Below are 14764 nucleotides of genomic sequence, written 5' to 3' on the forward strand. Positions count from 1 at the left end.
GCTCTATTTCACATTTCAGTGTTTTCGGTTTGATTATATTATTGAATTACATTTATTATTATTTTTTATGATTTATTAAATTATAATTTATGATTTCGTGTTTCAAATTTTATCCTCCCCGGGATGTTTACTAGACTCTTGTTCAGACAGATTTCAGTGAGTTATTCCTAAAAATTACAGCCTACAATAAAAAAACAACATATTTCCATGCAAAAAAATGTACCGCTTTGAGCACAGAAATACTGACATAATCAGACCGCTAGGGAGGTTAAAGGATCTTCTACTGATGGCTTGATGCCGATACCACATCCTACCTTCAGAGGTCTTTTGGCATCCATGCTTCAATGGGCAGGGCTGTTTTATTGGCAAAAGGGTGACCTATTGTGGATATTGAGTGGGTGGTCATAAAGTTATGGCTTTAAATCCAGTGTGTGTGACAAATGCCTCTGTAGGTCTAGTTATTACCTTGAAAATGTAGTACTGACATCATCACTGTACAGGCCCCACCCACTACAAGAAACTACAGGAGGGGGGCGGAGATGAGACCAGTCGCCCTGCACAAGCAGAGAGAGCAGCAGTGAGCGGTCTTTATTCCAGGAAGTCCCACACTGAATGACTGCACAGATCTGGAAGACATACACAAAGCTCACCGAGATTCAGGAAGAATCCACATTCCTCTTGTACTTGGATTGTATTAAACATTTTATAAAATGTTTGGCTTTTTTGAATTTAAACCCACATCAGTGACCTATTATTTATTTTTTTTTTTTTTTCCAAGCGGAAATATTACAGGCCAATGACAGCCTAACGCAGGTTATCAATACTTACCGCCAGCTGGTGAAAGGGGAAGAAATCAATGGAGAGACGTCTTCCAGCAATATGCCAGGTGAGCAGACCTTGGACCCCCCCACTAGTTGGGATCGGTGATGTTGAATCTCTGGGTGAATATCTTTTTGTCTTCTCTCAGCCAGTTCTTCTGCTCTGCTGGATCTCTCAGGACTGGATATGACCTCTGCAGCCGCTCCTTCATACCCTTCTGTTCCAGCCCAGCCCCTGCCATATTCTTCCAGCGCCCCCTCAGCCTCGGCATCGTTATCGCTGCTCGATGACGAACTCATGTCACTAGGTGAGGAGCCGAACCCTTGGCTGTGCTAACGTATTAGACTGTAAGCTCTTGTGGGCAGCGCCCTCTGATCCCTCTTGTATTGTGTCGTCACTTTATAGTGTAAAGCACCGCTCAGACTGTTGGCGCTATATAAATCCTGTATAATAATAATGGTGCAGGCAATAGGGGGCTTCAGCTGTAGTTCGGACTTAAAGCGGAGCTCCACTCACCTGTCAAAAAATAAAAGTAGCTACAAGAACTGTAGCTGCTGACTTTTTAAAAACAGCCACTTACCTGTCCCTCAGTCCCGTGGTGTGTCCCCCGCAGCCCGTTTCACTGGCCGTCCTGTATTCCAGGAGGCCGGCATCTTCTGTGTGGGCACCCGGCTGTGATAGCTTGTGGCTTCACAGCCGGGTGCCCACTGCGCATGTGCGAGTAGCTCTGCGCTTCCAAAATGGTCCTGTAGTCTTCAGGGACCTATCACGTGTCCCAAAAGGCTACAGGGAGGGAGGATACTTTCCTTTTCCAGTCGCCTAGACCGGAAGTGGGAGCGGGTACCCACCCGTCACATTTGGGTGCCCACAACTCCCCCACCCCCCCCCCCCCCCCTTCCCCCAAAGGTGCCAATCCTTAATGGGAAGCGGGGGAGCTGTCCTTAAAGCGGAGCTTCCCCCTTTTGAGGGGAGCTCCGCTTTAACCACTTTAATAATGGATACTTTCCCCCCCTGCCCAGGACAATTTTCAGGTTTCAGCGCTGTCGCACTTTGAATGACAATTGCGCAGTCATGCAACACTGTACCCATTTGACATTTTTTATCATTCTTTTTCAAACAAAGAGAGCTTTCTTTTGGGGGTATTTAAGCGCCACTGGGTGTTTTATTTTTTGCACTATTAACAAAAAAACGAGAAAAGAACATTTAGAAAAAAAAATATTTTCTTTTGTTTCTATTTATAAAACTTTGCAGACAGGGAATTTTTCTCCTTCACGGATGTGCGTTGATGAGACTGCACTGATAGGCGGCACTGATGAGCATTGATAAGAGGCACTAATTATGCTACACTGATAGGCGGCACTGATGGGCAAAACTGACTGGCGGTGCTGACTGACGGCACTGATGGGAGTAGCTGATGGGTGGCACTGCAGGGCACTGGTGGATGGCACTGCAGGGCACTGATGATCAGTGCCGATCTGCTCTGTGACAGCTGCCGGTTATCGGCAGTACTTTCCTCATGCTTTGACAGCGTTAGGAAAGTGCAGCCGATAACCGGCAACTGTATTTACTTCATTGTCATTGGACACGGCTGATCACGTGGTAAAAGGCCGCTGTGATATGCCTTATACCTCATCATGTGATCAGCTGTGTCTGTAGGACACAGCGATCACCGAGACGGCCGGGGTGCGCACTGCTGGGGGGCGTGCAGGAGGGCACGTTCTAGGAGGACATCATATGGCGCCCTCCCAGAGCTGGACAACCGCGCTGTAGCCATCATTTGGGTATAGCGCGGTAAGGATGTGGTTGAAAATCCTGGGAAAATTATTACTTTGGATTGGATTCTTGCTTTAGTTCTGGGCCTGCTGCTACCTCCGTCCTTTTGGAAATTGAAAAAATGTATCAGCCGCACGCCACTTTTAGCATCTCTTGCCATATTTTAGTTGTCAAAGTTGCTGCATACAACAAAGTCTCTGCCTGGGAACCAACCTTCCTTGATGCGTTTCTTCACTCCTGGCGTGCTCACAAGGAAGTCTTCCGGTCAAGCCATGAGTGGTGAAACGCGTCGAGGGAGGTTGATTCCCAGGCGGAGGCTCTGTATGCAGCCACTTTGTTGACAATTAATAAGTAGGGAAAGAGAAGCTAAAAGTGGAGAGCGGCTCATACATTTTTCATATTTCTGATAGGAAGTGAAGATAGACTACAGTGGCCAGCCAGCTGCCCAAATTGGCCATGTACAGGCAGGGTGAGTGTTGAGCGGGAGTTGTGGATTTGGGTGTTCTTTTAGGTATACCTTCGTCCTTTATCATTCATGTCACTGAAGTTCTGCTGTAACAAACAGCCAGCAGCCTATTATTGCAGAAGAGTTATGCCATGTCTCTAGGGGTGGACTGACCATTTGGAAACTCAGGCACTGCCCGAGGGCCCGGGGTCAGTAGGGGGCCCCATGAGATGCCCCCGGTACCTTTTTCATAGGCTTTTTTGAGATTGGGCAAGGACACAGGGACCCCATGATCCCCTATTGCCCGGGGGCCCCATGAGTTGTCAGTCCGCCCCTGCATGTCTCTAATGCAATTTAATGGCCCTGCCTGCGCATGGTGCTGTTAACTGATTTGCGCATGCGCAGCTCAGCTTTCAGCACTGGGCTGGTCTCTGTGGGCCCAAATGACGTCCTTTTGCTCCCGTCAATGAAAACAGCGGAAGAGCGCAACACGGGCGAAGATGCCTGCGCCGGAGAGGGACTGTTGGAAAGGAGGGTATTACCGCTTTAGTTCTGCTTTAACCCCCTTTGCACCGGCGCCTCCCGACCCTTTAAGAGGTTTCAGAAGCTGGGAGGCGGGGCAGGGTTTTAGGGTCACGTGAGCGCCGTGATTCGCGAATCACAGCGGTCACATGATCAGAAAAGGTCCCGATCGCAAGGGGAGATCGGGACCTTTCCGTGAGTCCCGGACATATTTGCTGTGACCGGTACACAAATATGCAGCCCCACATAAAAAAAAAGCCCAGTTCTGTGAGGCCGCATACTTGTGTTACGTCAACGTCAAGGGGGTAAAAGTAGCTCAACGTCAAAGTAGAACTAAGGGCAATTTTTTTTTCATTCGGGATAGAGTTAACGGGGGAGGGTTATAACCCCTGTCAGTTTTTTTCCATCTGTGTCCCTTTGGGGAGATTTCCCTTCCAGTCCCATAGCCAAAACAGGAAGTGAGAGGAAATCCCTCCAAAGGAAGGAAATCCTTGGTTGTCACCAGAACTAGTGCCCACTTTGGAAAATTTCTCCACTTCCTGTTCTGGTGACAACCCCAAATTTTCTTTCTTTTTCACTTTCTCTGTGATCATGATTAAGAGGAGAAATAGGCTGAATCTTCAGAACGGGGGCACACACAGCAATATGCACCTGTTCTGGGTTCCAGGCTTGGCCTACGATTAAATATCACACTCCTACAAAAACGATGGAATCCCAGCTTTTGCTATGACCAATGATGACCCGTGTCTGCTTTTCTCGATCTATCTTAGGTTTGAATGACCCCGCGCCTCCTGCACAGCCTTCAGACACGTCATCGTGGAACAGTTTTCAGGTAACCGAGATCGCTCCACCTAGTAACTGCCATTCAGAAATGCATTATGGTCATCCTTCGATCTCAAGCTCAAACTTGTTGGTGCAGCTGAAAGTTCCAGAAGGCTTGCTAGACTTTAAATGTTGGGAGTCTCCTAATCATGGCAAAACCTGACCTATGTGGTGCCATTGTCATTTATTTTATTACAGGTACTTATATAACGCCGTCAATTTACGCATTCTTTACATATATATTGTACATTCACATCAGTCCCTAACCCTGAAGGGGCGTACAATCTAAGGTCCCTAACCCTCAAGGGGCGTACAATCTAAGGTCCCTAACCCTCAAGGGGCGTACAATCTAAGGTCCCTAACCCTCAAGGTGCGTACAATCTAAGGTCCCTAACCCTCAAGGTGCGTACAATCTAAGGTCCCTAACCCTCAAGGTGCGTACAATCTAAGGTCCCTAACCCTCAAGGGGCGTACAATCTAAGGTCCCTAACCCTCAAGGTGCGTACAATCTAAGGTCCCTAACCCTCAAGGGATGTACAATCTAAGGTCCCTAACCCTCAAGGGATGTACAATCTAAGGTCCCTAACCCTCAAGGGGTGTACAATCTAAGGTCCCTAACCCTCAAGGGGCGTACAATCTAAGGTCCCTAACCCTCAAGGGATGTACAATCTAAGGTCCCTAACCCCCGAGGAGCGTACAATCTAAGGTCCCTAACCCTCAAGTCAAGGGGCGTACAATCTAAGGTCCCTAACCCTCAAGGGGCGTACAATCTTAGGTCCCTAACCCTCAAGGAGCGTACAATCTAAGGTCCCTAACCCTCAGGGGGCGTACAATCTAAGGTCCCTAACCCTCAAGGGGCGTACAATCTAAGGTCCCTAACCCTCAAGGGGCGTACAATCTAAGGTCCCTAACCCTCAAGGGGCGTACAATCTAAGGTCCCTAACCCTCAAGGGGCGTACAATCTAAGGTCCCTAACCCTCAAGGGGCGTACAATCTAAGGTCCCTAACCCTCAAGGGGCGTACAATCTAAGGTCCCTAACCCTCAAGGGGCGTACAATCTAAGGTCCCTAACCCTCAAGGGGCGTACAATCTAAGGCCCCTAACTCACATTCATACATACACATACTAGGGATGATTTAGACAGGAGATGGCATGTCAACATTTGCGTTGACAATTCCCACGATAGTGTGAATGGCTAAACTGCACCACATCCCATTGCAATAGATGGTTCAAAAGGCAAGAGAGCAGAGAACGATGAGATTTCTTTTCCTGTAAAGTGAGTTGCACCATCAAAGTCCCTTTGAACTTTGATGGTGCAACTCACTTTACAGGAAAAGAAAAAAAAAATGTAAAAACCGTCATTTATTGTGTCAACATTTTAAATGGTGCACCTAGAAGTGCAGTACATAAAACTGTAAGGCCCCATGCACACGAGACACTTCTGAACGATGAAAACTTCTGGAAAACTGTTAAAAAACATTTGTTTAGCAGCGTTCGCACACCGCGTTTATGTGCATTTGTGTTTTAGAAGTGTTATTTAACCTCTTCACGCTGGTCACGCAAATGTGTGGCCTCCTGGCGTCTGGGCCTAGACGCCGAGTGGCCGCACATTTCCGTGCAATTAAGAAAAACATACGTGCTGAGAGCGCGCACCCTGCACGCTCCCAGCACACATGTCCGGTACTCATGGAAAGGTCCCGATCTCCTCTTTCGATCGGGACCTTTCCCGATCATGTGACCGCCGTGACGGCGAATCACATCGGTCACATGACCCTAAAACCCTGCCCTGCTTCCCTGCCTTTTGAAACCCTTAAAGGGCTGGGAGGCGCCAAGGATTTAAAGATAAGCACAGGAGAACCTCCAAAATGCCCAGAATGCACTGAAAAGTGGTAAATTATTAACTATTTCAGACTGTTTCAGAGAAATACAGAGAGTAGAAGCAGAGACAGCAGTATGTGTTGAGATTAGCTTAGGTGTGAGTTGCTTATTCACATTTCTTTTGTTTCCAAGGGTGGGAAAGGTGTCTGGTGGAGGGAGTCATTAAGGCCACCTGGCAGGGGGTCTTCATGAGGAATTTGAGGTGTGAATGGTCATTAACATATCTTTTGTTTCCAAGGGTGGGAGAGGTCTGAGGTGTGCATTGGTCATTAACATATCTTTTGTTTCCAAGGGTGGGAGAGGTCTGAGGTGTGCATTGGTCATTAACATATCTTTTGTTTCCAAGGGTGGGAGAGGTCTGAGGTGTGAATGGTCATTACCATGTGTGACAAGCTTGGTAGGAACATCCTGTGTTCAGTGTTTTGTCCATCTGAGGATCTGTGTGTATGTATGTATGTATGTATATATGTATATGTGTGTGTATATATGTATGTATGTATATATGTATGTATGTATGTATGTATGTGTGTATGTGTGTGTGTATATATATATATATGTATGTGTGTATATATAATATATATATATGTATGTGTATATATATATATATGTATGTATGTGTGTATGTGCGTGTATATTACAGAGAGGTGTTAATCACTGTGGAACCCCCCCCACACACACACAAAAATAAAGGGATAGGAAGGAGTGGAACATTGGGAGGAAAGGCCCAAGTGACCCGGACAAGAGAAGGAACTTGGACAAGTACACGGACCTCGAACGTCCAGCAGCCAACACAAAAGGGCCTTATACATTGACATCCGTTCATCCACCCCTTGCTTGGAGCAGTGCAGGGACACTGACCACATCTGATCTCATTGCTTTAGTTTGCCATTTTGTCCCTTTTTGGCCATGTTCCCTTTGCTCTGATAGTGTACAGAATAGGAGGCATGCAGGGATGTGGAGGAGGGAATGTTTGGATTGATGTAGTGATGGTCTCTGATTTACAGTTTGAAATTAGGTCGTAAACAGCCAGAACTGTAAGTCCTCATTTGCATGGGTGTACTGATCCGTACATCTATGTGAAGGGCCATCTTCACCCATGCAGGATGCACAGGCGTTCCATGCAGGATGCACAGGCGTTCCATGCAGGATGCACAGGCGTTCCATGCAGGATGCACAGGCGTTCCATGCAGGATACACAGGCGTTCCATGCAGGATACACAGGCGTTCCATGCAGGCAGTCCTATGCATGTCTACTGGGAATCAGTGACTATGTCACAGCCGCTGTTCCCAATTTGGGGCTGCACACCTACCTGGCTGTCAAATTAGCTGCTGTGTGTACAGTTCCTGCTTTCCAATAGACATGAATGGGACTGTCTGCATGCAAATGCACGGAACACCTCTGCATTCCGTGTGGGTGAACATGGCCCATATGTGTTTCGATCGCCATTGTGAATGAGACCTAATAGCCAAATGTGATCAACCAAATCATTACACTTAAAAATGAATAAATGTGATAATCTGCATTCCTTCTCTGATGTCCCTGTGCCTGGTCTGCTCGTAGGCTTCAGAGGGGAGCACAGACTCGGCTTCGGGAGAGAAGGTCCCTTCGGTCTCACAGACTCCGGTCCATCCTAGTAAGGCTTTGGATGATCTGGATCTACTTGGGAAAACCCTTCTTCAGCAATCCCTTCCGCCCACAGCCATGCATGTACGATGGTGAGTATACGGTTGTGACTGCAGAGCTTTTGGCTTGGAAGACCTTCATGATTGTTAGATGGACCAGACATAATGTAGCCGTCTGATAGAACTAGACAGAGACAGATTATATATTGTATAAAGCAATTCTGGACAGATCACCTAGGCCTGAACCTATAATTGCGCCCACCAGCCCTCTAATAAATGTGGTTGGCTCATTGCACCAGTAGCCTGCAGTAGGCACCCATTGGTCTAGTAAGAATACATTCCCTACCATGGCTGGCTCCATTGCACAAGTAACCTGCAGTGAGCACCCCTCAGTCTAGACAGAATACATCCCCTACTCTGGTCGGCTCATTGCACTAGTAGCCTTCAGTAAGCACCGCTCAGTCTAGTAGAAATACACCCATCAGCCCCATCTCTAGTTGGCTCATTGCACCAGTATCCTGCAGTGAGCACCCCTCAGTCTAGTCCAGGGGTAGGCAACCTGGGGCTCTCTAGCTGTTGTGGAACTACATTTCCCATGAGGCATTGCAAAGATTACAAAACTGACAGTTACAGCTATGACTTGCAGAGACATGATGGAACTTGTAGTCCTGCGGCTCTCAGGTTGCCTACCCCTGGTGTAGACAGAATACATCCCCTACTCTGGTCGGCTCATTGCACTAGTAGCCTTCAGTAAGCACCGCTCAGTCTAGTAGAAATACACCCTTCAGCCCCATCTCTAGTTGGCTCATTGTACTGGTAACCTACAGTTAGCATCCCTCAGTCTAGTAGGAATCCATCCAGCAGTTCCTTCCCTGGTTGACTTATTTCATTAGTAGCCAGCATCCCTCTAATAACAATCCATCCAGCATTCCCTTCACTGGTTGTCTCATTGCACTAGTAGCCTGCAGTAAGCACCCCTCTGTCTTGTAGGATTACATCTAGTAGTCCTTTTGCTGGCTGGCTCATTGCACTAGTAGCCTGTGGTAAGGTGGGGGGACTCGTAGGGTTGCTGGGGGTACCTTGGGTGGGGAAGGGAAGGGTGGGATTGTGTGGGACACTGTTGGGGGGGGGGGGGGGGGGGTTGGTCAATGGTGGGGGGCTGGGAGGGGAGAAGGGGATGGATGGGGTGCGTGCACTCTTAGAATATATTACACGTTTTTACTGTTACGTCCTATAAAATTATGCTGCTTACTAGCCTTTGAGGTGCTTTATCCTATTGTGGGGTTTTTCTTTTGAGTGTATTGACTTTGGATGCACCTCCCCTTCCATTAGGGTTTAGGCATTGGCAGATATACCACTCCCAGGACGGACCATTGACCGTGAGGGGTTTTGTGCTGTTGTAAGCAAGCCTTGTTCTAGTAGGGATACATCCCAGCAGTCCCTTCCTTAGTTGGCTCAGTGCACTGGTAGCTTCAGCAAGCAACCTTTGGTCTAGTAGGGATACGTCCCGACAGTCCCTTCCTTGGTTGGCTCAGTGCACTTGTACCTTCGGCAAGCAACCTTTGGTCTAGTAGAGATACGTCCGGCAGTCCCTTCCTTGGTTGGCTCAGTGCACTTGTACCTTCGGCAAGCAACCTTTGGTCTATTAGAGATACGTCCGGCAGTCCCTTCATTGGTTGGCTCAGTGCACTGGTAGCTTCGGCAGCCAACCTTTGGTCCAGTTGGGATACGTCCGGCAGTCCCTTCATTGGTTGGCTCAGTGCACTGGTAGCTTCGGCAGCCAACCTTTGGTCCAGTTGGGATACGTCCGGCAGTCCCTTCATTGGTTGGCTCGATGCACTGGTAGCTTCGGCAACCAACCTTTGGTCCAGTTGGGATACGTCCGGCAGTCCCTTCATTGGTTGGCTCAGTGCACTGGTAGCTTCGGCAGCCAACCTTTGGTCTAGTAGGGATACGTCCCGACAGTCCCTTCCTTGGTTGGCTCAGTGCACTGGTAGCTTCGGCAACCAACCTTTGGTCTAGTAGGGATACGTCCCGACAGTCCCTTCCTTGGTTGGCTTAGTGCACTGGTAGCTTCGGCAAGCAACCTTTGGTCTAGTAGAGACACGTCCAGCAGTCCCTTCCTTGGATGGCTCAGTGCACTGGTAGCTTCGGCAAGCAACCTTTGGTCTAGTAGAGACATGTCCGGCCGGCAGTCCCTTCTTTGGTTGGCTCAGTGCACTGGTAGCTTCGGCAACCAACCTTTGGTCCAGTTGGGATACGTCCGGCAGTCCCTTCCTTGGTTGGCTCAGTGCACTGGTAGCTTCGGCAACCAACCTTTGGTCCAGTTGGGATACGTCCGGCAGTCCCTTCATTGGTTGGCTCGATGCACTGGTAGCTTCGGCAACCAACCTTTGGTCTAGTAGGGATACGTCTGACAGTCCCTTCCCTGGTTGGCTTATTGCAGTAGTAGCCCACACCCCTCTGTCTAGTGAGAATACATCCAGAAGCCCCTTTCCACTGTTATTTATGATATTTTTGAAGGCTGAAATTTCACTGTATGCTTTTTCAGCTGGCAGACAGCTACCCCATGTGCTTTTTAGGCTGAAAGACAGAAAGTGAGGGTATGTCATTCCTCCCGAGCTTTGAATGTAAGAAGGCTGCATGAGGCCTTGTGAACAGGAGTGTTGTCTGTGGAATGTGATGCTTCGTATTTGTGACCGTGGTGAAGCAGTGTGACCAGTTTATTGACTTTGCAGACATTTTTTTCTGTTTTTTTTTTTTTTTTCTTTATGTTAGACGTCTTAGATAGACACATAAAGACTTGTTTTCTGGAGTTTATTTTCTCTTCTTCAGTATAATATTCTGCATGGGCTGGTCCATTTATTCTGCAGGGGGAGAGGCAGGATTGCAGTGTCTGCATGATCCGTCTGACTTTCTAATTTCTGTAGCTTCTCTTTTTTTTTTTTTTTCTTCAAAAGGTGAACTTAAAGAGGTTATTTTGGACCAGGGGTCTGCAAACTGCAGCCCTTTGCTTTATCTGGCCCTTAGGGAACTATTTCATCCACTGACACCAACAACGGGCATAATTCCCCCCACTGACACCAATGAAGGAGCTAATTTCCTCCCACTGACACCAATGAAGGAGCTCAATTCCTCCCACTGACGCCAGTGAAGGAGCTCAATTCCTCCCACTGACGCCAGTGAAGGAGCTCAATTCATTCCACTGACACCAATGAAGGAGCTCAATTCCTCCCACTGACACCAATGAAGGAGCTCATTTCCTCCCACTGACACCAATGAAGGAGCTCAATTCCTCCCACTGACACCAATGAAGGAGCTCAATTCCTCCCACTGACGCCAGTGAAGGAGCTCAATTCCTCCCACTGACACCAATGAAGGAGCTCAATTCATCCCACTGACACCAATGAAGGAGCTCAATTCCTCCCACTGACGCCGATGAAGGCGCTCAATTCCTCCCACTGACGCCGATGAAGGCGCTCAATTCCTCCCACTGACGCCGATGAAGGCGCTCAATTCCTCCCACTGACGCCGATGAAGGCGCTCAATTCCTCCCACTGACGCCGATGAAGGCGCTCAATTCCTCCCACTGACGCCGATGAAGGCGCTCAAATCCTCCCACTGACGCCGATGAAGGCGCTCAATTCCTCCCACTGACGCCGATGAAGGCGCTCAATTCCTCCCACTGACGCCGATGAAGGCGCTCAATTCCTCCCACTGACGCCGATGAAGGAGCTCAATTCCTCCCACTGACGCCGATGAAGGAGCTCAATTCCTCCCACTGACAACAATAATGGGGCAGAATTCCTCCCACTGACACCAACAATGCCGCACAATTTCTTTCGATGACAACAAAAGATGTGGCACAGTTCCTCCCAATGACACCAACGATGGGACATAATTCCTTCCAATGACACCAATGATGGGACACTATTTTTTATTTTAATTCTTTCACCAGAAGCTTTGTATTTTAATCAATGAATACAAGACTTCCTCTGAATGGCTGAGGTGGAGAGGCGGGCAGATGTCACAATCTCCACCTCAGTCAATCAGAGGAAGCCTTGTATTCACTGATAAAAATACAAAGCTTCCGGTGAATGGCTGAGCAGGCTTGGTGTGAGCGGGCCTCAAGATATGTAAAAAGCCATCATTGGATTCAGCTCCTCAACAATCACAGTTTTCCTTTTGCTGATTAGGCATGAAATGGAAAAGGCGTTATGCTGATGAAAGTTTAATTGTTGTCGATTTATTCTTTCCCTCTTATCCTCTGCCTTTGTGCTGATGTATATATATATATATATATGTGTGTGTGAGAATATATATAATTTTTTCCTTTTTTTTTCTTTTAGGGAAAAGCCCCAACACAAGCCCACACTAAGGGATCTGCAGAGTAAAACGAGCACCACTCCTCCGCAGCAGCCCGCTGTCCTGGGGAACGTCACTTCTGTCGGAGTAGAACATCCAGTCCCGTCCCCTGTGAAAAGCGACATCTCCCTCACTAATATCACTGTGCCTCTGGAATCCATCAAACCCAGTATGCAATATTTCTCCATTTATCCTACCTGTGCATACATGTCATATTACATACACTATATTGCCAGAAATATTGGGCCACCACTCTAAATCACTGGATTCAGGTGTTCCAATCCCCTCCCAATCATGTGATTCAGGGGTTCCAATCCCCTCCATGGACACAGGTGTATACAATCAGCCCCTAGGCATGCAGACTGCTTCTACAAACATTGGTGAAAGAATGGGTCGCTCTCAGGAGCTCAGTGACTCCAAGCGTGGTCCCGTGATAGGTGGCCACCTGTGCAATAAGTCCATCCGTGACATCTCCTGGCTACTAAATATTCCACGCTCAACTGTTAGTGGGATTATAACAAAGTGGGAACAACAGCCACTCAGCCACCAAGTGGTAGGCCACGTCACATGACAGGGCGGGGTCAGCGCATGCTGAAGCGCACAGTGCGCAGAAGTCACCAACTGTCTGCAGAGTCAATAGCTAAAGACCTCCAAACTTGGTGTGGCCTTCAGATGAGCCCAACAACAGTGCGCAGAGAGCTTCATGGAATGGGTTTCCATGGCCGAGCAGCTGCATCCAAGCCTTCCATCACCAAGTGCAATGCAAAGCTTCGGATCCCATGGTGTAAAGCACGCCGCCACTGGACTCTAGAGACGTGGAGTGTAAAGTTTGGTGGAGGGGGGGATTATGGTGTGGGGATGTTTTTCAGGGCTTGGGCTTGGCCCCCTAGTTCCAGTGAAGGGAACTCTTAAGGTGACATTTTGGACAATTTCATGCTCCCAACTTTGTGGGAAGAGTTTGGGGATGGCCCCTTCCTGTTCCAACATGACTGCCCACCAGTGCACAAAGCAAGGTCCATAAAGACATGGAGGAGCCAGTTTGGGGTGGAGGAACTTGACTGGCCTGCACAGAGTCCTGACCTCAACCCCATAGAACACCTTTGGGATGAATTAGAGCGGAGACTGTGAGCCAGGCCTCCTCCCCCGACATCAGTGCCTGACCTGACAAATGTGCTTCTGGAAGAATGGTCCAACCTTCCCATAGACACCCTCCTAAACCTTGTGGACGGCCTTCCCAGAAGAGTTGAAGCTGTTATAGCTGCAAAGGGCGGGGCCAACTCAATATTGAACCCTACGGACTAAGACTGGGGGGCCATTAAAGTTCATGTGTGTGGAAAGGCAGGCGGTCCAATACTTTTGGCAAAATAGTGTAAGATGCTCTGGAACTCCTCAGACCACAAGGGTGCTTCAAGTATGAAATGTCTGACTATAGATGATTCCCGCTGAATGGCCCACCCAGTGGACTCTTCATCAGTCCGAGGCTTCATACAGGAGGCTGGTTTGTCTCGTACTTTATAGACCGATCTTCCTGACTGCATTGTTTTGTGTCTTTTTAGGTAGCATCCTCCCAGTCACTGTGTATGACCAGCGCAGCTTTCGGGTCCTTTTCCACTTTGCTCAGGACAGTCCTCCAGGCCGGCCTGACGTCCTGGTGGTGGTGATCTCCATGCTGAGTACTGCTCCTCTCCCTGTCACTGGAATTAGTTTTCAATCTGCTGTTCCCAAGGTTGTTACCATCCCAATCTAACATCCTGCCTCCCCTTCACCTCTATTTACAGTCCCTCATTTTGTATTTTCTGTTTTTAAAGGCAATGAAGGTAAAGTTGCAACCAGCAACTGGCAGTGAACTTCCTCCATTCAATCCCATTCTGCCCCCAACTGCTATTACTCAGGTGCTGCTGCTGGCCAACCCCACACAGGTAAGTTACTAGGCTTAGACAACACATTTGTAGAAAATATACACTTTCCACTCCATGCAGCATCCATAATCGCCAATACAAAATGCACCATCAATACCTAATGAATGAGATGAGGCACTGCCTTTCAGATACACTGGCACTACTTTAGAGCATTCTGCCACCAACATGGGAATCACCATCAGTACTTCCAGACTCAAGACACACCATCACCTTCCCAGCTCTGGGGAACACCTGACCATTGTCACCAGTATAGTGTACACCATCACCATTGCCCTGGCCCTTGTCATCAGTATAGTGTACACCATCACCACTGCCCTGACCATTGTTCCCAGTATGGTGTACACCATCACCACTGCCCTGACCATTGTCACCAGTATGGTGTACACCATCACCGCTGCCCTGACCATTGTCACCAGTATGGTGTACACCATCACCATTGCCCTGACCATTGTTCCCAGTATGGTGTACACCATCACCACTGCCCTGACCATTGTCACCAGTATGGTGTACACCATCACCGCTGCACTGACCATTGTCCCCCGTATGGTGTACACCATCACCGCTGCACTGACCATTGTCCCCAGTATGGTGTACACCA

At 48.3% G+C, this 14764-nt stretch overlaps 1 protein-coding gene across 1 annotated transcript; it reads left to right on the forward strand.

Annotated features, from left to right (window-relative positions):
* Positions 1 to 742: 742 nt before the first annotated feature.
* LOC149428272 (ADP-ribosylation factor-binding protein GGA1-like) lies at positions 743 to 14193 on the forward strand. The gene is made up of 7 exons (XM_089667559.1): positions 743 to 886; positions 968 to 1126; positions 4330 to 4391; positions 7821 to 7975; positions 12232 to 12416; positions 13804 to 13973; positions 14056 to 14193. Exons 1-7 carry the CDS (start codon positions 880 to 882, stop codon positions 14176 to 14178), a joined length of 861 nt encoding a protein of 286 aa, XP_089523685.1. The 5' UTR covers positions 743 to 879; the 3' UTR covers positions 14179 to 14193.
* Positions 14194 to 14764: the final 571 nt, after the last annotated feature.

The sequence above is a fragment of the Staurois parvus genome, unplaced genomic scaffold, assembly GCF_062004578.1.
Source record: "Staurois parvus isolate SC_StPar_1 unplaced genomic scaffold, SC_StPar_1.0 ptg003370l, whole genome shotgun sequence".
Classification (NCBI taxonomy): domain Eukaryota; kingdom Metazoa; phylum Chordata; class Amphibia; order Anura; family Ranidae; genus Staurois; species Staurois parvus.

Coding starts and splice junctions, on each gene's coding strand:
- LOC149428272 (XM_089667559.1), top strand. Junction 7,976..12,231: donor ACAGCCATGCATGTACGATG/GTGAGTATACGG, acceptor TTTTTCTTTTAG/GGAAAAGCCCCAACACAAGC. Junction 13,974..14,055: donor TTCAATCTGCTGTTCCCAAG/GTTGTTACCATC, acceptor CTGTTTTTAAAG/GCAATGAAGGTAAAGTTGCA.